The sequence below is a fragment of the Helianthus annuus genome, chromosome 15 (genome assembly GCF_002127325.2).
Source record: "Helianthus annuus cultivar XRQ/B chromosome 15, HanXRQr2.0-SUNRISE, whole genome shotgun sequence".
Classification (NCBI taxonomy): Eukaryota; Viridiplantae; Streptophyta; class Magnoliopsida; order Asterales; family Asteraceae; genus Helianthus; species Helianthus annuus.
Window position 1 is genome coordinate 59,664,801 of NC_035447.2, and position 21,755 is coordinate 59,686,555.

At 42.0% G+C, this 21,755-nt stretch overlaps 1 protein-coding gene across 1 annotated transcript; it reads right to left on the reverse strand.

The window, feature by feature from the left end:
- Positions 1-14,750: 14,750 nt before the first annotated feature.
- LOC110913226 (extensin-like) lies at positions 14,751-15,185 on the reverse strand. The gene has a single exon (XM_022158072.1). The coding sequence runs from the start codon at positions 15,183-15,185 to the stop codon at positions 14,751-14,753; it is 435 nt and encodes a 144-aa protein (XP_022013764.1).
- Positions 15,186-21,755: the final 6,570 nt, after the last annotated feature.

The following is a 21,755-nucleotide window of genomic DNA, read 5'->3' on the forward strand; positions in this document are numbered from 1 at the left end:
TCAAATGGAATTCAAAAAGAGGACCAGAATATACTTGGGAACTGGAGTCAGAAATGAAGCGGAAATACCCTCATCTATTTCAATAAATCTCGAGGACGAGATTTTCCTTAAGGTGGGGAGGATGTAACAACTCTCATTAAAATTTATAATTAGAATGATAATTAGTCAATAAGGAAACCCTAATTGAGACACCCAAGTGATTCCGCACTAACCCTAAAATTTTCGAAATAATCGGAATCAGGATCAGGGCCCCTAAAACTCAGGGGGGGTAAACCCTAGTTGATATTTATCTAATTAAACTGCTGTCACAAGTGAAATTCGATTTTTTGTTGAGTCACCTAAGCTAGTCCCGAACTCAGCTAGTTTAGGTAAATAGACTGCACCCTTTACGGACCGTAAAGGAAAATGCCTTACGGACCGTAAGCATATGTGCTTCCCTTACGGACCGTAAGGGTTGAAGCATACGGTCCGTAAGCGGGGCTATTTTCTGGCTATAAATAGCCGACTTCGGGACTTGAAATTGGGAGTTAAAACGTTGGCCAAAAGCCTTCTGTACGTCGTCTTACAGTTATTATAGTACAAATTAAACACACACTGCACTCGAATCGCTGCCGCAAAACAGGGTAATTACTCGATCGCTATTACGATTCATTTTCCGAGATCAATATATCCAAAGAATGTTTAAGTGCCGCCCACATTAGGGTTATACTTTGTCGTTCGTCGTTAAATCGATGAATGTTTAAGTATTGCACTTTGTCGTTCATTGTGAGAATTTGATCTCGTGAGTTATCGTGACTGCTGTATTGATCACTAACCCAGTTTTGTGTGCATTATTATTACTATTAGGTTAACGAGGCTAAATCATATTCTGTCCGTATTAAATCTGCAATGTGAGTCATTCTCTTTTTATTAAATGTTTTACAATACTCCAAATTATTTTCAGAATTATAATTACAGTGATTAAGTTGATGTAATCACCAAATTACAGCCAGTATGTGGGGTATTGTGCACATTACTACAGTTTAAATCATTTTAGGTGGGCGAACCTAATTTTAATTGATTTACGTCATTCATTGGGGCAGCCAATGGTGATATGACCACTGTCACAGATCCGGTCGAGTGACAAATACTGTGGGTAGTTGGTTGATATCAGAAACATGCGTAAAAGATCTTAACACTGTGTATTAAAATAAATGTGTCATTTTCAGTAAAATGAATGATTCACTCAGTATTTCCCTGCTGACAAAACCTTTTTCAAACATGTTTCAGGTGATTTACTGTAATTCAGGAGAAGTGCCGGGGAGCATTTTCAAGCTTAAGATAGTGGCTCAGTATAAAATAAAGAAATATGTTTTGAAATAAAGATTTATCAGAAAAATCTTATCATTGTAAATTATCGGGGTTTTAGCCCGAGTTATGAAATGAAATAATCGGGAAAAGTTTTTAGCTTTAAAACGATCCTGATGTTAAAATTCCGCTGCTAAACTCAATTAAATAAATATCACGGGATTTCTGTCCCGCGGCTCCTGAAACGGGTTAAACCGGGTCGGGGGCCGTGACAACTGGTGCGGAGCTGAAAGAGCTTGTTGATGATGCGGTTACAAAGGCCTTAGAACGGCAGTACAGTGAGTACAGTGGGACCCATAGTAGAACCCTATCTACACCACATGCTAAGCCAAGGACGCATTCTGAGGCTCACAGCAAACCACCACCTACCCCACCTAAGTCTAAGAAGGATGAGTCTAAGAAGGATGATGACCGACATTCTTCAAATGAAAACAGTGTTCACCCCAAGAAGATTGTGTTTGATGATGCCCCATGTGCTAAGGGTTGCACGTATAAATATTTTGTGTCTTGTAAACCCCAGGATTTTACTGGGGAGAAAGGGGCAGTAGACTGCATGACTTGGCTAGATAAAATGGACACTGTTGTGGACATTGGTGGTTGTGCTGAGAGGGATATGGTAAAGTTTGCATCCCAGTCATTTAAGGGTGAAGCCCTAGCGTGGTGGAGGTCGTTGATCTAAGCCTCTAGAAGGTTGCCTTGTACAACATGTCATGGGAGCAATTTGTTGCTCTTATCAAAGAAAATTACTGCCCTCAGCATGAGGTTGAGAAGATAGAATCTGATTTCCTATCGCTGGTCATGAAGAACCTGGATTGCCAGGCATACCTCACAAGTTTCAACACCCTGTCCAGATTGGTTCCGTACCTCGTGACCCCGGAACCCAAAAGGATCGCACGTTTCATTGGGGGTTTGGCCCCAGAAATCAAAGCTAGCGTGAAAGCCTCTCGCCCGCTACTTTCAAATCCGTAGCGGATATATCTCTGTCCCTCACACTGGATGCAGTGAGGCAGAGATCATTGAGAAATGCTGACTCAGAAAAGAGGAAACATGAAGATGATAATTCACGCCGGTCAAACAAGAAGCATAGAGGTAATCGTGACCACAAAAGGGGTCTGAGACCAAGAAGGGTGATCAGCAGTCGGGCGATAGGCCCAAGTGCAAAGTTTGCAAAAAGCACCATTTCGAGAGGTGCAGGTATGAACAGAAATCCCAGCCGAAGGCGTGTGGGATTTGCAAGTCCTCTGAGCATAGGACCCTTGAATGTAAGAAGTTGAAGGATGCAACTTGTTTTAGTTGCAATGAAAAAGGGCATATCAAGACCAATTACCCAAAACTGGCGAAAAAGGCTGAAGATGGGAAGAAGACCAACGCCAGGGTCTTTCAGATGAATGTTCAGGAGGCCATCCAGAACGGCAATGTCATAACCGGTACGTTTCTCATTAATGATGTTTCCGCAAGAGTATTATTTGATTCTGGAGCAGATAAATCCTTTGTGGATAATAAGTTTTGCGAATTTTTAAAATTGCCCGTTAAAGCCTTAAGTGTGAATTATGAGGTAGAATTAGCTAATGGGACTATGGAAACAGTCTCGACTGTGTTAGATGGATGTGTCATATCCATTAGGAACCACTCTTTTCCTTTATCCCTGTTACCCTTTAAGTTAGCCCGGTTTCGATATAGTGTTGGCTATGGATTGGTTATCGCATAACCAAGCCCAGATCGTGTGCAACAAGAAGCAAGTGGTGATCAAGACTCCGTCCGGAGAACCACTTACCATTCACGGAGATACCCACCACGGATTGCCTGAGCAAGTGGCTATGCTAAAGGCATCCAGATGTTTGAAGAAAGGTTGTGTCATTTATATGGCACAGGTGACCATTGATGAGCAAAAGCCCAAGATTGAAGACATCCCCGTTATTTCTGACTACCCTGAAGTTTTCCCGGAAGAACTACCTGGTTTACCACCAGATAGACAAGTGGAGTTCAGAATCGACATCATTCCAGGAGCTGCACCTATTGCAAGAGCACCATATAGATTGGCACCAACAGATATGAAGGAATTGAGGACGCAGCTAGATGATCTGCTAGCCAAGGGTTTTATTAGACCTAGTTCGTCTCCATGGGAGCGCCAATTTTGTTCATCAAGAAGAAAGACGGTTCGATGCGTTTATGCATCGATTACCGTGAGCTTAATAAGGTCACTATAAAGAATAGGAATCCTCTGCCCAGGATCGACGATCTGTACGATCAGCTTCAAGGAGCGAGCTATTTTTCCAAGATTGATCTAAGGCCAGGCTACCATCAATTGAAGGTCAAGGATGAAGATGTACACAAAACTGCGTTTAGGACTCGTTACGGTCATTACGAGTTCCTAGTGATGCCTTTTGGGCTCACTAACGCACCTGCCGCATTCATGGATCTCATGAATCGCGTGTGCAAGCCTTATCTGGATAAATTCGTTATCGTCTTCATCGATGACATCCTCATCTACTCGAAAAGCCAAGCTGACCACGAGAAGCATCTTCGATGTATTCTCAAGTTGCTACATCAAGAAAAGCTCTATGCCAAATTTTCTAAATGTGAATTTTGGCTACGAGAAGTCCAATTCCTTGGACACGTCGTGAGTGAGCGTGGTATCCAAGTGGATCCCGCTAAGGTTGAAGCTGTCATGAATTGGCAGGAGCCAAAGACGCCTACGGAGATTCGCAGTTTCCTAGGATTGGCAGGATACTACAGACGCTTTATCGAGAATTTCTCAAGAGTTGCAGCGCCCTGACTCTTCTAACTCGCAAGAATAGCAAGTTCAATTGGGGGCCTAAGCAGCAAGAGTCATTTGATACTTTGAAGCAGAAGTTGAGCAATGCTCCTGTGTTGACATTGCCTGATGGGATTGAAGAGTTTGTAGTTTACTGTGATGCATCACACACCGGGATGGGTTGTGTGTTAATGCAGAAAGGCAAGGTCATTGCCTATGCTTCGCGACAGCTAAAGGTGCACGAGAAGAATTACACCACCCATGACTTGGAGTTGGGTGCCGTTGTATTTGCACTTAAGCTTTGGAGACATTACCTGTATGAGACTAAATGTGTGATCTATTCTGATCACAAGAGCCTTCAGCATCTGTTCAATCAGAAGGATTTGAACATGAGGCAGCGACGCTGGATGGAAACTCTGAACGATTATGATTGTGAAATAAGATACCATCCAGGCAAGGCCAAAGAGTGAAGCCAATCAGAATCAATGCCAAGAGCATTGAAACCAAGAACAGTCTGAATGAAAGGTTGTTAGCTGCACAGAAGGGAGCTGTGTCAGAAGCTAACTATCCTAATGAAAAGCTAGGAGTAACTGAAGAACAGTTATCCTATGGCAAGGACGGAATCCTGAGATTAAATGGAAGAATATGGGTTCCTGTTTATGGAGGACTTCGAGACGTTATCCTTCAGGAAGCCCACAGTTCCAGATATTCCGTTCATCCTGGAGCGGATAAGATGTACCAGGATGTGAAGGCAAATTATTGGTGGATAGGCTTGAAGAAGTCTATAGCCACCCATGTAGCCAAATGTCTGACGTGTGCTCAAGTCAAGGCTGAGCATCAGAAGCCGTCAGGTTTGCTACAACAGCCTGAGATTCCCACTTGGAAATGGGAAATGGTGACGATGGATTTCATCACCAAGTTGCCCAAGACGCAGACGGGAAATGATACTATATGGGTCATAGTTGACAGACTGACCAAGTCAGCTCATTTCCTACCCATTAAGGAAACTTACAGTTCGGACATGTTGGCCCAACTATATGTTGATAAAATCGTATCCCTGCATGGGGTACCAGTGTCTATTATCTCTGATAGGGATACTAGATACACTTCGCATTTTTGGAAGAGTTTCCAACAGTCTCTGGGGACGCAATTGCACTTTAGTACAGCTTACCATCCTCAGACGGATGGGCAGAGTGAGCGTACCATCCAGACTTTGGAAGACATGCTTCGTGCATGTGTGATTGATTTAGGAGGTAGCTGGGATAGGCACCTACCTTTGGTCGAGTTCTCCTATAACAATAGCTATCATACCAGCATTCGAGCTGCGCCTTTTGAGGCATTATATGGTAGAAAGTGCAGAACGCCCATTTGTTGGGCAGAAGTAGGAGACACCCAATTATCAGGTCCTGATTTAGTCTTTGAGACAACGGACAAGATTGTCCAGATTCGAGACCGCCTGAAAGCTGCCCGGGATATGGAGAAGAGCTATGCTGATAAAAGGCGAAAACCCCTCAAGTTCGAGGTTGGTGATAAAGTTTTGCTCAAAGTATCACCCTGGAAGGGGGTGATGCGATTTGGTAAGAAAGGTAAGTTAAGCCCGAGGTATATAGGACCATTCGAGATCATCGAATGTGTAGGATATGTGGCTTATAAGTTAAACTTACCTGAAGAGCTCGGTGGTATTCACAATGTGTTCCACATCTGCAATCTGAAGAAATGTCTAGCTGATGAATCACTAGTCATACCACACACAGATGTGCATATAGACGAGAGCTTGAAATTTGTGGAAAAACCTGTGTCGATTGAGGATCGACGGGTAAAGAAGCTTCGAAGGAAGTATGTGCCTATTGTCAAGGTTAAATGGGATGGTTGTAGAGGTCCCGATTATACGTGGGAGTTAGAGTCCACAATGAAAAAGAAATACCCTCAATTATTTCAATAAATCTCGAGGTCGAGATTTCTTTTAAGGGGGTGAGGATGTAACACCTCGGAAATTCCTGTCCAATAAAATAAAGACACGTGTCATGTGGGACAAACGTGTCAGGAACCCGGGTCAAATAAAGATGTATGGTAGGATTTAAAAAGGGCGTCATGTTATTAAAGATACCTCTGAACGACCCAAGGGCGACATATTATTAAAACACCTCTGAGCGACACAAATTTATAAACCCCAAGATCCTTAAATCATTTGGTAAACATCTTATATTTTAACCGGTTGTTCTAAATAAATAAGATTCCATCTTTTATATGGAAATTGGGTCATTAAGGATGTTACTACTAAAATTCTGATATTAAATCCTAGTATAATGGGAGTTGGAAATAGTTAATTAAACTGGTTTAACTATTATGAGAATCCAAGACTTGTTCTTGTATTTTCCATCACTTTAATCTCCCACATGGATCCAAAAAACATGTAAGAAGGCATGCAAGCATGCAAAGTCTGAGATGATGGTCCCTACACTGCAGTAAAAGCATGAGGAATCCAACACTACACAATTGCATGGTCAATACTTGGAAGTTTGTAAAATTTTTGGTTCTGGTCAACGGTTACGGACCGTAAGGCCCTAGACTTACGGTCCGGAAGATGCATACCTGGGCAATTTCAGCAAGGGTCGGTTACGGACCGCAACCATTTCAGCATACGGTCCGCAAGAGCTGCATACGGACCGCAAGAGCTTAGGCTTACGGTCCGTAAGCCTGTCGCTGGCAGCAGAAAATGGACAGCTGCCTGTTCAGCCTGTTGCACCGCCTTATTAAGATGGATTTCGAAACAAGGGACTTGCTAGGCAGTATTTAGCCTATTAGGGACACCTGGGGTGATCTTGTAACCATCCTAGACTTGCATGTCTTGATCTTGAGCTCATATGGCTCACTATATAAAGACTTGAGTTGTGACCATTTTCATTGCTCACTTGGAACTTTGGTTCAAGACATCTCTGGAGCTTTTCTGGACAGCAAACAAATCTCATTAAGTCCCTAATCCTTCTTAGGACCCTTGTAAGTGTCCTTAACCTCCTTTAATCCATTTTAGCTTAGTTAATTAGCTAAAAGTCAAACCATCGTAATTAAGGTTTGACTTCGAGATTAGTCCATAATTACTCAGTCAAATCTCGAATTAAAAATACCTATAAGTAGGTAATTATGTGGGTAACAAACCCTTAAAAGGGTATTTTCAGATTCCCACTCTAACCATGTTAATTGTCGAGTCAAAGTATACTTTAAAAAGTCAACAGAATGCTTAAATCCATATTAACTCATAATTAGCAATGTGGGATACATGCAACCTGTTTGATCATTAAAATAACTTGGTAACTAATGTAAGAACATGTCCCAACATGTTCAACTCGACAATTTTCTGTTTAGACCCGGTTTGGAACCGAAAGTCGCATAGTTTGATTTTCGCTTTGACTTTCAGTTCTGACCCGTTTTAGTCAAGTTTAAGATTGCCTTAGAGCTTCTTTTGGACCTAGTAACATGTTAGTATAACCCTCTGTGATTATACGGCTTAGTTCACTAGTTGTCTAATTATTATGCAAATTTCCGTTAAATGCCCATATGTTGACCATTATGCCCAAATATTCATAAAATGTGATTTTTGAAAATATAAAAGGGTAAACATCTTAGTTACTGAAATATAAACTTGTAACCGAAGTTTGACATCAGTTTGAGGTCTAGAATTAAAGTTATGCTCATTAGCATAATTAGAAGCTTTCTTAGTGATTAATTAGGACAATTAACATATAGCCTATCTAAACCCGAATTTTTACACAAAACTTTATACCTACTGTTATAAAATAATATTTTGGGATTTTTGAAGATTTTTATTTATTTTTAGGCTGAGCATAACTTAGTGTTCTAAGCTTAATTCGGCTAATGCCGGTTTTGCCCTTTTGGGCTATAAAATGAGTTTTATAAAACCTTTTGACCCCAAACCTTTTTCTACTGATTTGTTATATTAAATATATTATTTTGAGCCTTCTGGAATTATAAAAATATCAGATTTTCTTTTAAAACCCAGAAATGGCTTCGAATCGCCTTTTTAGGCATTTTTACGATATAGTCTATGTCAAAACTAGTTTATATGTATAAGAGTCAATACCTACTGATATATTTAGTAAAATTATATGTTATAACAGTAAACTAAAGATTGAAACTCAGATTTCCAGTTTTGACCTTTTAGGCCTATGTGAAATTACCAAAATGCCCTTTCGGTGCATAAGATGGTTATAATTAATAAAATTCACATACATACGATATCCTACTGTTATAACATAGTAAACTAAGCATATTTACTGATTTATTCAGATAGATAACTCAGATTGCTAGTTTAACTCTTTTATACCCTTTTAAATGACCAAAATGCCCTTATGAGGCGTGATTTGAGTTTAAAATCATTTGGGGCATAATAGGACATATCTTACTGATGTCACAACATATTTGGTGCATATAATCTCAGGAAACTTGTATATGATTTATATGGTACCCGTTACGCATTTTCGCGTTCGGATCGGCTTATGTAACTAGTTTACGCATAATAGCCGAAACGGGTCAAACCATATCATCTTTGTCTCAAAATCCAGAATGTGATCAATTTACCCACATTATACAAGTCTCCAAACTTGTTGGGCCTAAATCACATTCCTTCCCGGTTTTCGCCTTCCATGCGATTAAACCATATTTATTCCTTGAAACTAACCGGTCTAAGCTTAGGCTATATTAAAAGACCCGTTAGGATTCTAATAGGTTATTATAAACCTTCGTTCCAGAATAGGAGACCAGTAAAAGACACTTGCATTTGCTTATTGTGGTTTTATACTTGCTCAGGTAAATACTTTTAACTTATTTTCCCTTATACGGGCTTGGGGTACGGTATATAAAATATCGCTTGGTCGGGCAGTTGACCCTAACTCATTAGTAGTAGGGTATTATCAATGTGACCCGTTTAAAATCCAGTTTTGTTTGTTTTACGCCTTTGGGAGTTTAATGACCATGTCCCGGATATCCTTGGCATCATTTTACAAAATGGCCACGACCTTGACACGCGGGTGTAGGCGTACACCCGACAATGTGTCCATATTTATTAAGGTATAACCGTTGGTTTCCCGCCGCGGATTTATACTATGTGGTGTGTCTATTAACCTTAAACCCGGCATGAACCGGGCGACTGAACGCATAACAAACATGTAATTCTTTTACAAGATTAGATTTAATTAATTATCCCAAGTTATAAAAAGTTTTGTGGTGCATTTAAATCAATTTTTACAACATTTTCAAAATGAGTCAGTTAAATTGTATTTACCAGTGTAAGCTGACGTATTTTCCCCAAAAAGATTAAGTGCAGGTTCTACACGTAATAGGCTGGCTACTCCTTAGCATCGTTAGAGTCTCGCAAGCTTGGGATGATATTCATCTGTTGAACAATTTTCCGTTTATATTGATCCGCCTGTGGATCTATTTTAGCTACTATGTGATACTGGATATTACATTTTATATGGTTGAAATAAATCTATTTTATTGCTTCCGCTGTGCATTATAATTTGTGTTGTTTGACTATGATGATATCAACTACGTCACGATACTCCCCCACCGGGCCCACCGGTGACACGTGGAAATTAGGGGTGTGACAGTCTCCAGGACTATCTCAGGTCCTGATAGTTGGGCCTCCCCCACTTCTACCCAACAGACGGGCGCTCTGCATTTTCTCCCATATAAGGCCTCGAAAGGCGCAACCTGAATGCTCGTATGGTAACTATTATTGTAGGAGAATTCGATCAGGAGAAGATGGTCATCCCAACTACCACCTAAATCAATAACACATGCACGAAGCATGTCTTCGAATTGTTTGAATCGTACGCTCACTTTGTCCATCTGTTTGAGGATGGTAAGCAGTACTGAAATTCAAACGAGTGCCTAAAGATTGTTGGAAACTTATCCAAAAATGAGAAGTATATCTAGTATCTCTATCGGATACAATAGACACTGGCACTCCATGACGAGACACAATCCCGTCCACATATATCTTAGCTAGTTTATCGGAGCTATGAGTCTCCTTGATGGGTAAGAAATGAGCTGACTTAGTCAGTCTGTCAACTATGACCCATATTGTATCATTTCCATACTTTGTTTAAGGTAACTTGGTGATAAAACCCACAGTTACCATTTCCCATTTCCATGTGGGAAGTTCTAATTGTTGTAGTAACCCTGACGGCTTTTGATATTCAGCTTTAACCTGTGAGCACGTCAGACATTTAGCTATGTGTGTGGCTATGGATTTCTTCAAACCCATCCACCAATAATTTGTCTATAAATACTAATACATTTTGTCACTTCCAGGGTGAACTGAATATCTGGAATTATGAGCTTCCTGGAGGATTATATCTCTAAGCCCTCCATGAATAGGAACCCAGATTCGACCATTTAATCTGAGGATTCCGTCATTCCCAGGTGACAACTGATCAATAGTTGCACCTAATTTCTCTCCTGGAAGGTTAGCTTCCAATACAGCTTCTTTCTGTACAGCTAACAGCTTTTCATTTAAACTGTTTCTAAGCTCAATACTTTTGGCATTAATTCGTATAGGTTTGACTCTTTCTTTTCGGCTTAATGCATCAACGACTACATTCGCTTTGCCAGGATGGTAGCGAATCTCGCGATCGTAATCATTTAACATTTCCATCCATCGGCGTTACCTCATGTTGAGATCTTTCTGGTTAAATAATTGTTGGAGACTTTTGTGATCTGAGTATATCACACATTTAGTTCCATACACATAATGTCTCCCCAGCTTAAGTGAAAATACAACGAAACCCAATTCCAGATCGTAGGTGGTGTAATTCTTTTCGTGTACCTTCGGTTGTCGTGATGCGTAGGCAATCACCTTGCCTTTTTGCATAAGCACACAGCCCATGCCAGTGTGCGAAGCAGCACAGTAGACAACAAACTCATCTATACCTTCAGGCAAGGTTAGTACTGGAGCGTTACTCAACTTCTGCTTGAGGATCTCAAAAGACTCCTGCTGTTTAGGACCCCAATTAATTTTACATTCTTGCGGGTCAGAGTAGTTAGAGGGGCGGCTATCCTTGAGAAGTTTTCTATAAATCTTCTGTAATATCCTACCAATCCCAAGATGATGCGAATTTCGGTAGGCGTCTTAGGTGCTTCCCAATTCATGATTGCTTCTATTTTAGCGGGATCCACCTGGATACCACGCTCGCTCACAACGTGTCCAAGAAATTGTACTTCGTGAAGCCATAATTCACACTTGGAGAATTTAGTGTAAAGCTTCTCCTGTTGTAGAAGTCCTAAGATGCACCGAAGGTGTTTCTCGTGATCAGTCTGATTACGAGAACAAATAAGTATGTCATCTATAAAGACAATGACAAACTTATCCATGTACAGTTTGCAGACTCGATTCATGAGATCCATGAATGTTGCGGGTGCATTAGTGACCCAAAAGGCATCACTAAGAACTTATAGTGGTCGTACCATGTTCTAAACGCGGTCTTAGATACATCTTCAGCTCTAACTTTGAGTTGATGATACCCTGACCTTAAATCAATTTTTGGAAAGAAGCTTGCCCCTTGTAGTTGATCAAACAGATCGTCGATCCTGGGCAATGGATAGCGTTCTTGATTGTTACTTTATTTAGCTCGCGGTAATCAGTGCACAGACACATTGAACCACCCTTCTTCTTAACAAATAGTATGGGTGCTCCCCATGGTGACGAACTTGGTTGAATGAAACCCTTTTCCAAAAGCTCGTCCAATTGGGTTCTCAGCTCTTTCATCTCGGTTGGTGCTAATCGGTAAGGAGCTCGTGCAAATGGTGCTGCCCCAGGCATGATATTGATCCTGAACTCTACTTTCCTCTCAGAAGGTAATCCAGGTAGTTCGTCAGGGAAGACATTTGGGTACTCAGAAATGATTGGAATGTTTTCTATCTTTGGTTTCGGCTCGTCCACTGTCACATGTGCCTTGTAGATGACACATCCGCTCTTTAAGCACTTGGATGCCTTAAGTATAGACACATTATCAGGCAATCCATAGTGCGTATCTCCTTAAATGGTGATCGATTCACCAGATGGGGTTTTGATGTTGACTAGTTTCTTATCGCAAGCGATTTGGGCTTGGTTACGTGATAACCAATCCATTCCTAAAACTACATCAAACCCCGCCAATTTCATTGGCAAAAGAGACAACGGAATTGAATGATTCTTAATGGATATAAAACATCCATCAAGAAGAGTCGAAGCAGTTTCTAAGCTGCTGTCAGCGAGTTCTACCTCATATTTAATGTCTAGAGTTTTAATAGGCAGATTTAATAGTTTACTAAACTTAAGGTCTACGAAAGACTTATCTGCACCTGAATCAAATAAAACTCTAGCATAAATATCGTTTATGAGGAAAGTACCTATTATAACTTTGTCGTCCTTTACTGCTTCTTTGGCATTCATCTGGAATACCCTTGCATTCGATTTATTAGCCTTCTCAGGCTACTTTGCATTCTTTGGGCAGTTCGTCTTGATATGCCCCTTTTCATTTCAACCATAATAGGCTGCATCCTTCAGATTCCTACATTCCAACATCTTGTGCCCCTTTTTCTTGCAGATCCCACAGGGTTTGGCCTACGGGTCGAAGGTGCACTTCCCAAAGTGCTTCCTATTACAATTCTTGCACAAAGGCTTGTCACCTGATTGGTTAGGGTTCTTCTTGAACCCGAAGTTCCCTTTCTTCTTTTTGTTGGAATGATTGGATTCATCCTCTTCTCTCTTCCTTTTCCCTTCATTTGAGGTCTTTCTAGACCTACTCCTTATTACATCAAGTGTAAGGGACAAGGACAGGTCCACAGCTGACCTGTAAGTGGTAGGCTTTGAAGTCTTGACATTTCCTTTGATTTCAGGGACTAGACCTCCTATGAAGCGCGTGATGCGCTTTGGTTCAGGAGTGACCAAGTAAGGAACAAGTCTGGACATAGAATTGAAACTGGTAACATATGTTCTGCGGTCTAGATCTTTCATGACTAAAGGCAAGAAATCAGTTTCAACCTTCTCCACTTCATGTTGTGAGCAGTATGTTTCTTTCACCAACTCAACAAACTTGGCCCAAGAGAGGTTGTACAGAGGAATCTTTCCGGTGGATTGAACCACATCCTTCCACCAAGTTAGGGCATCGCCCTTGAATGATTGTGAAACGAATTTAACCACATCCTCCTTAGCACAACCGCTTATATCCACCACTATTTCCATTTCGTCGAGCCACTTCATGCAGTCGATGGCTCCTTTCTCTACAGTAAAGTCTCCCGGTTTGCAAGAGACGAAATACTTGTAGGTACAACCTTTGTTGAAACGTGGTTCCTGATCAAACACAATCTGCTTGTGTGGTTCACTCTTCTGATTGGATGAATTTTCAAATTCATCTTTCTTTGATGTATGTGGTTTTGAAAGGGATTTAGAATGAGTTTTCGAATGAACATCACTCAACTCCTTTAATACTCTATCCAGATTTTGTAACGGCTGTGTCTATCATGACTTGTAATTCAGCGCCTGTGATATTCAGTCTTGTAGTACTATTCCCTTCAACTGGGTGACTGTGTGCCTCGTCTGAACCAGCCATGGTGCAGTTTTGAATGCTATATAGCAAGTAACAATAATTTGTTTAGTTGTCATATAGCGAGTCATCATATTCGATGATTAACTAGCCATGGTATAAACAAACCATATAGGCTAATAGGTTTAACATTTCTGAGGAACGTGTATTTTACAATTATTTTATTAGAATTATCCTAGGTTACAATTGAACCATCAGAGGCATTTAAACAGGATATAATCCTTTACATATATTAGACAGGGAACATAAGTCATAGCTGTCATTGTCGTATAGACACTTTTATATAGCACGAAGGCTCGTCTCAAAGGACATTTAGATGGCACAAAAGGCCTTGTCACTTGGACAATTTAAAATATAAGTTATGATCTTATTGGATCGAAGGTTTTAAGGTTTGAACATAGTTTATCGCCTTTTGTCAGAGAGTTATAGACTACAACTGTCGTCGTTATGAAAAACGATATAGCTTGGCCCGTAGGCAAAACGAATAACATCACTTATGAATGTTTTATCGTTGACATCATATTTGATGATAATAGCCATGATTCACATTGATCATTTAGGCTATGTAAAGGCCTAGAAGAATCCAAGTACTTTGACGGCTGGTGTGGTTTCTCAAGTCACACTGCCAGGAATGTTAACATGTTCTGGATGTTAACAAGGATTGATTGTCTTAAGAGGGTTTTACCATCATAGCCATGTTCATATTGACATATAGGCTAGGTTATACCATTAAGGAGATCTTTTGGACTTTCTTGGCAGACCAATAGAAATTGAAATGATTATTTGTACAATAATGTAACAAATATACATATGTAAATTCCAAAAGAAAATTTTCATTAATAATACTAACGATTACAAAACTTCCCTAAACGGGTCTTTTAAATAACATTAATTGTCCACGCAGGGACTAAAAGAAAACAAGTCCTCGCAGGGACTAATACATAAAGATAATGTCCACGTAGGGACTAATACTAAAAGAAAATGTCCACGCAGGGACTTAATTCAAATAAAAAATACAAGATGAAGATAAAAATAAAAAATCTTCAATCGTCATTTCTGTTTCCCTTGATAAATTTTGAAAGACCTTTAAGAAACTTTGTGGTCTTTCTCTCACCTCTATCCACCCTACATTCAACATTTTGCACCCTTTGTAAAATTTCTAGTTGTTGTTGGGGTGGAGGTTGAGGTTGAGGTTGTGGTTGTGGTGGAGGGTATTGATACCCATAGACAGGATACCCAGTTGGGTATGCAGGTGGGAAAGGTGAAGGATAGAGAGCATTATAGGTAACTGCTTTGACGTATGGGTCGTAAGCAGGTGGTTGGTTATAACCTGTAGGAGCTTGTGGCTCGAATGGGTTATAACCAGTCATATTTGGGTAAGTAGGGATTGGGTTTTCGAAACCCATCGGAGGTGGTTGTGGTGCAAAGGTGGCCGGTGTGACGTCAATTTCCGGCACAACATTTGAAGGTCCACCCATTTGTGGATCTTCAGGGATGGGAGGATAGTTGCTTAAAGCTTGGGGGAGCTAAATCGTGGACCCCCACGCACTGACATGCGTGCGTTTCTCCTCCGCCTTGGTGGTTCTGGTGGTGGCGGAGGTTGTTCCTCTGCCGGTAGTGGTGGTGTTACCGCCTGAAAGTGCGGCTGATATGATGGAGGTTGTGGTGGGGTGTTGTGGTAGGAAGGAGTGTTTTCGAATTTCCACTATCCCCACCATTCAGCATATTCATCGGGACCTTGGTAGGGAGATCCCGCGAAGGAAGAACCACTAGAAATATCGATGGGATGCGTGGGCGTCCCAAAAGGCGGCATGGCTGGATCTGGATCTTCATCCATATCCATATCTTTAGAGAAGTGATCTTCAGGACCCAACAGGTTATGACATGCTGGTGAGTTGATGTAATCGTTAGGGTCAAAGTAACCCTGAGAATAGGAGTGGTGAGATTGGTGAGAATGGTGAGAATGATGAGAATGATGAGAATGATGTGAATGATGAGAATGGTGTGAATGTTGGGGCACTTGCGGTTGTTGTGGCCCAAAAGAGTGGTGGTAAGATGGCAAAGTGCTCAACGAGAGATATCGCCTAGCAGGTTCCAACGAATGTCTCCAATCATCATAGGGATCGGAGCTAAAGGATGCTGATGGTGTACGATGGTGTGAAGGGCGGCTCGATGGTCCTCCTCTCATAAGACCCTTGCCTTTTCCTCCTCTAACTTGTGACAACTCATATTTCAAAACCTATCTTTGTGCTTAATGTAACGTGTTTGAACATTACGTGATTATGTGAACGTTGGTGATTAATGAAATGTTATGTTGTTATGTTAAGTGAATGTGTGTTATATGTTTATGAAATGTGTTGCACGATGTGAATGCACGATGTGAACCCGATCGCACAAGCCCAATCGGCCTACACTTATTGCACTCGAAACCCATGGGCAGCCCAAGTAAGGGTTCGGCCCACTCCCTTGTTACGCATAACACTATGGGGAAAGAGTATACTCCTCATAACTTGCAAAACACAACACACACCAAACCCTAATACCTCTCTCTCTCTCTCTCTCTCGAAGCCGACGGTAAACACCCCCATCTCTCTCGAATCTTTCTTGTTCGGATCATCCTTGTTTTACCTTCTAACCGGTTAGTGTATTACTTTTGATTGCATGATTGATGATGTTTGCTTACATGTTTTACATGACGATTTAGAGATGTTATGTGTTTGAGTATGATGAAAATTGTTAAGGGTTTGTGTTCATAAAAATCGGCTCACATGTGTAATTGATAATGTTCATATGGATCGGATTTGTATGATAATGATCTAGAACCGAATAGATGCTAATCGGCTGAAATGTGTTCATGTACGGATGATTATGTAGAATTGTTATGATAGTATGCATGATAGTGATCAAGAACATGAATCTGTTAATATGACTAAAGGTTAAGATTGTGTTCATGCTTGAATACGATTAGGTTTCATAGGAACTAATGGATAGAAACCTTGTTTTGATCGATTAATGGATTGGTTAGAAAGTGTTAGCATTGATTGATCGAATGGAAATTTGGAAACTGTTTGAATGATTGTAACTATTGCATGAATTAAGGAAATTAGTTAACCGGTCGCACAAGCCCTCTCGGTCGCACAAGATCAGATCACACAAGATCTGATCTGATCGCACAAGAGCTAATCGCACAAGCTAGGTACAACCATCTATGCTCAGGGTACTGTTTAGTTATGCATGATCGCACAAGACAGTGCCGATCGCACAAGGCTTGGGCCACACACATCTGTTGAATATTTTATGTTGTTGGGCCGAATAGCGCAAAACAAAATCGCACAAGCTATCCGGATCGCACAAGTCCATCCGGACCACACAAGTGATCCTTGTTTATCCGTTTGGGCCGTATGCTTTTGGGCTTCTGTTACCAACCCGTACAAGATGATTGGGCTCGCACAAGCTCGACGGCCCAATCATCCGAGTCGCACAAGTTAGGCCCTTTTTATACAATTGACTGCTAATGTGTTATACGTGTTTGCCATGATCAATACGTGGTCGTAACCTGTTAGGCTATGTGTAAAACTTGTGTGCACTACTTGAAACCAGAACCTGACTTGTATGGTAACCATGTTAGGACGTGGTTGACCACATATAGCTCAAGTAACCTTTTCGTGTATCTGCCGAGCAAATCAAGGTGAGTTCACACTCCTAAGGCATGGGATTCCCGGTGAGTTGGGAATGGGATTGAATAGCTACGACAGCACTTGTACTTACACCATTACTAGACTACTTACCACTGTCCTCAGATATGTAAGGACACCAGCGCTAAACCTACGTACTCGCTACGTACCACTGTCCTCGGATTGGGAAGGACACCAGCGCTAAACCTACGTATACACTACGTACCTCTGTCCTCGGATTGGGAAGGACGCCAGCGCCAAACCTACATTTTCTCATACGTACCTCTGTCCTCGGATTGGGAAGGACACCTACGTTAAACCTACGTATTCAATACGTACCTCTGTCCTCGGATTGGGAAGGACACATGGATACATCTAGTCTAGTGGTTTACAACATGGGGTAGCCCCCACCATTCATGGGTTGGAAAATAAGAAAGTTGATTTAACTTGTTGTTGGAAACAAACTCATAGTTCTTGAAGAACTACTTTACAACGTACACCTACTGTGAACTCGCTCAACTTTGTTACATGCCTTGCAGGTCGTTAGGTATCTTTGGAGCTTGCTTAGGAGTGGGAAGAGTCGTTGTGGGACATGGATAGCTGTGTGCCATGCTAAACATTTGAAACATTTAAACTTATGATTTGGTTTTATACTTTATGCTTCCGCTTGCAACTTAAACTATGTTTTATTTGGACACCAATTATATTGTGTTGGATTTTATAAACTACTTACATGCTTGTTCAATATGATTGGTGGCTTGATCCTGGATATGTCACGCCTCCAAGCGGTGACACTCCGCATGTGGATTTTGGGGGTGTGACAGATTGGTATCAGATCCATTGGTTATAGTGAACTTGGTTTTAAAAAGGGAAAAGCTTTTTGATAAAACCAGACTATAACCTGTACAGTGCTCAACGATCCACAACGACGCTTCGCTCCATGTGCAAGGCTCAACATACTAGGTGATATGACTTACATTTATATTGCCTGCTTGTTAGTTTACATAGAACATTACTCATGGTATGCTTAGATAACATAGTGACTACTGTTTGCGACATTGCGTGCTTACTCTCTTCTATCACTCCACACTTACGCACATTCGCGCCACCTTTCTTACTCATGTTTCCTTTGATATGAAGATCATGAGTGGACGTGTGAACCTAACAAAAGCCCAGCTGATGGCTCTTATCAATGAACAAGTTACGGCAGCACTCGCAGTCGCTCAAGCAGGAGGTCAGAACGCTCAGCCACCTGTGTGCACGTTCAAAACCTTCATGATTGCCGACCTAGTACCTTCAGCGGTACTGAGGGAGCTGTAGGCCTCCTCCACTGGTTCGAGAAGCTCGAATCTGTCTTCGAGATGTGTGAATGCCCTGAGGCTCGTAGGGTAAAGTACGCTACTGGAACACTCAAAGGTGCCGCGTTAACCTGGTGGAAAGCACAGGTTCAAATGTTAGGGTTGGCAGCTGCCAATGCCACCCCATGGAACGACTTCAAGGATCTAATTAAGGAAGAGTATTGTAGTCGCGACGACATCCACAAGCTAGAGGTGGAGTTTTTCAATTTAAAGATGTCGGGATCTGAAATTGAGGCTTATACGAAGAGATCAAATGAATTAGCTACATTGTGTCCCACTATGGTAGACCCTCCCATTAAACGTATCGAGTTTTATCTCAAGGGTCTTGTACCAGAAATTCAGAGTCATGTGACCGCGGCTAATCTTGGCACTATCCAGCAAGTCACTCGACTTGCTCATCGTCTCACAGATCAGGCGGTCGAGCAGAACAAACTGCCAAAACGTATCAATGCTGCTACCACCACTTCAGATGCTCCTAGTGACAACAAACGCAAGTGGGATGGAAATTCGAGCAAGGGTTCCACTTCGGTTCAGTCTCAGTCCCAGCAGCGAAAGACGGATGAGTACAGGAGCCCCAGTCAGCAGTCTTTTGGTAATCGAAGTCAGGGTGGATACAGGGGAAACCACCCTAAATGCAATCGATGTAATTTGCACCACAGCGGGCCATGTAATAAAGATCGTTGTCAGAGATGTAACAAGCTTAGTCATGAAGCCAAAGATTGCAGAAGCTCACGTCCTGCAAACCAAAACCGACAACAACAGCCACAAGCCCCACAGAACCAGCAACAGCAACAGCAGGGTAACAAGGGATGCTACCAGTGTGGTGCTGAAGGTCACTTCAAGAGACACTGCCCACAGTTGAACCAGAACCAAAATCAGAACCACAACCAAGGAAATGGGAACAATAATGGAGGCAACAACGGGGGTAACAACGACGGCAATGTTGCCAGGGGACGTGCGTTCGTGATTGGTCAGGGAGAGGCTAGGAATGACCCCAACGTTGTGATGGGTAAGTTCCTACTGAACGAATTTTATGTTAATGTTTTATTTGATTCGGGTGCCGATACCAGTTATGTGTCCTTAAAAGTTAGCCAAATGCTCAAGCGCACACCAACACTTATGAACACCAAGCACATAGTAGAGTTAGCTAATGGTAAAAGTCTAGAGGCCACGCATATAATTAAGGGTTGTAATCTCGTTTTAGCGGGTCAGGCTTTCTCTATCGATCTCATCCCCATCGTTCTTGGTAGTTTCGACATCGTTATTGGTATGGATTGGTTATCACAACATCGAGCAGAGATCCTTTGCAAGGAGAAGATCGTCCGCATACCTCGTTCTGGTGAAGAACCTTTAGTGATTCATGGCGACAAGAGTGGTGCCGTGGTGGGCATCATTTCTTTCCTTAAGGCCCAGAAGTGTTTACGTAAGGGCCACGCGGCTATCTTAGCCCTCGTTACGGATGCATCAACGAAAGAAAAGAGAATAGAGGACATTCCCGTTGTACGCGACTTTCCAGAGGTATTTCCTGAGGAATTACCTGGACTTCCGCCCCATCGACAAGTCGAGTTTCAGATCGAGCTAGCTCCTGGAGCAGCACCAATAGCTCGTGCACCGTACCGCTTAGCTCCACTAGAATTGGAAGAAATATATACGCAACTACAAGAACTCTTGGATAAGGGTTTCATACGTCCTAGCTCTTCGCCCTGCGGAGCTCCAGTGTTATTTGTGAAAAAGAAAGACGGTACCTTCAGGATGTGCATTGACTATCGTGAACTCAACAAGGTGACCGTGAAGAATCGCTATCCTCTTCCACGCATTGACGACTTGTTCGACCAATTGCAAGGGTCGAGCTACTATTCGAAGGTTTACTTGAGGTCAGGCTACCATCAACTGAGAGTCTGAGGCGAGGACATCTCTAAGACAGCGTTCAGGACTCGTTATGGGCATTACGAGTTCCTGGTTATGCCTTTCAGACTGACAAACGCACCTGCGGAATGGATCTTATGAACAGAGTGTGCAAACCTTACTTGGATAAGTTCGTTATAGTTTTCATCGACGACATTCTGATCTATTCTAAGAGTCAGGAGGAACACGGGCAGCATCTACGACTTATTTTGGAACTCCTTCGAGCAGAATAGTTGTATGCAAAGTTCTCGAAATATGACTTCTGGCTTCGTGAAGTCCACTTTCTAGGCCACGTGGTGAATGAGGATGGGATTCATGTTGATCCATCCAAGGTAGACTCGATCAAGAACTTGCCTGCGCCCCGTACACCAACAGAAATCCGCCAATTCTTGGGTTTGGCAGGTTACTACAGAAGGTTTATCAAGGATTTCTCCAAGATTGCGCAACCTCTCACTTCGCTAACTCAGAAGGGTGTCACCTATCGTTGGGGTGATGCACAGGAAACGACGTTTCAGCACTTAAAGGATAGACTTTGTAGCGCACCTATCCTCTCATTGCCTGAAGGCACCGACGATTTTGTGGTTTATTGCGACGCATCCATTCAGGGTCTTGGATGTGTGTTGATACAACGTAACAAGGTCATTGCTTATGCGTCACGTCAACTTAAAGTTCACGAAAGGAACTACACTACGCATGACTTGGAATTGGGAGCAGTGGTTTTTGCTCTTAAGATATGGAGACATTACCTGTATGGTACCAGGTGCACCATTTACACCGATCATAGGAGTCTCGAGCATATCTTCAAGCAAAAGGAGTTAAACATGCGTCAACGAAGATGGGTAGAGCTTTTGAATGATTACGAATGCGCGATCAAGTACCATCCGGGCAAAGCCAATGTTGTGGCTGACGCCCTCAGTCAAAAGGATACTACACTTAAGCGCGTGCGAGCGTTACAACTTACCATTCAATCTAGTCTTCCTGCTCAGATACGAGATGCTCATGTTGAGGCATTGAAACCAGAGAACGTCAGGGCTGAGTCCTTACGAGGATCGAGGAAACAGTTAGAACGAAAGGAAGATGGCGCCTACTACGTGACAGGGCGTATTTGGGT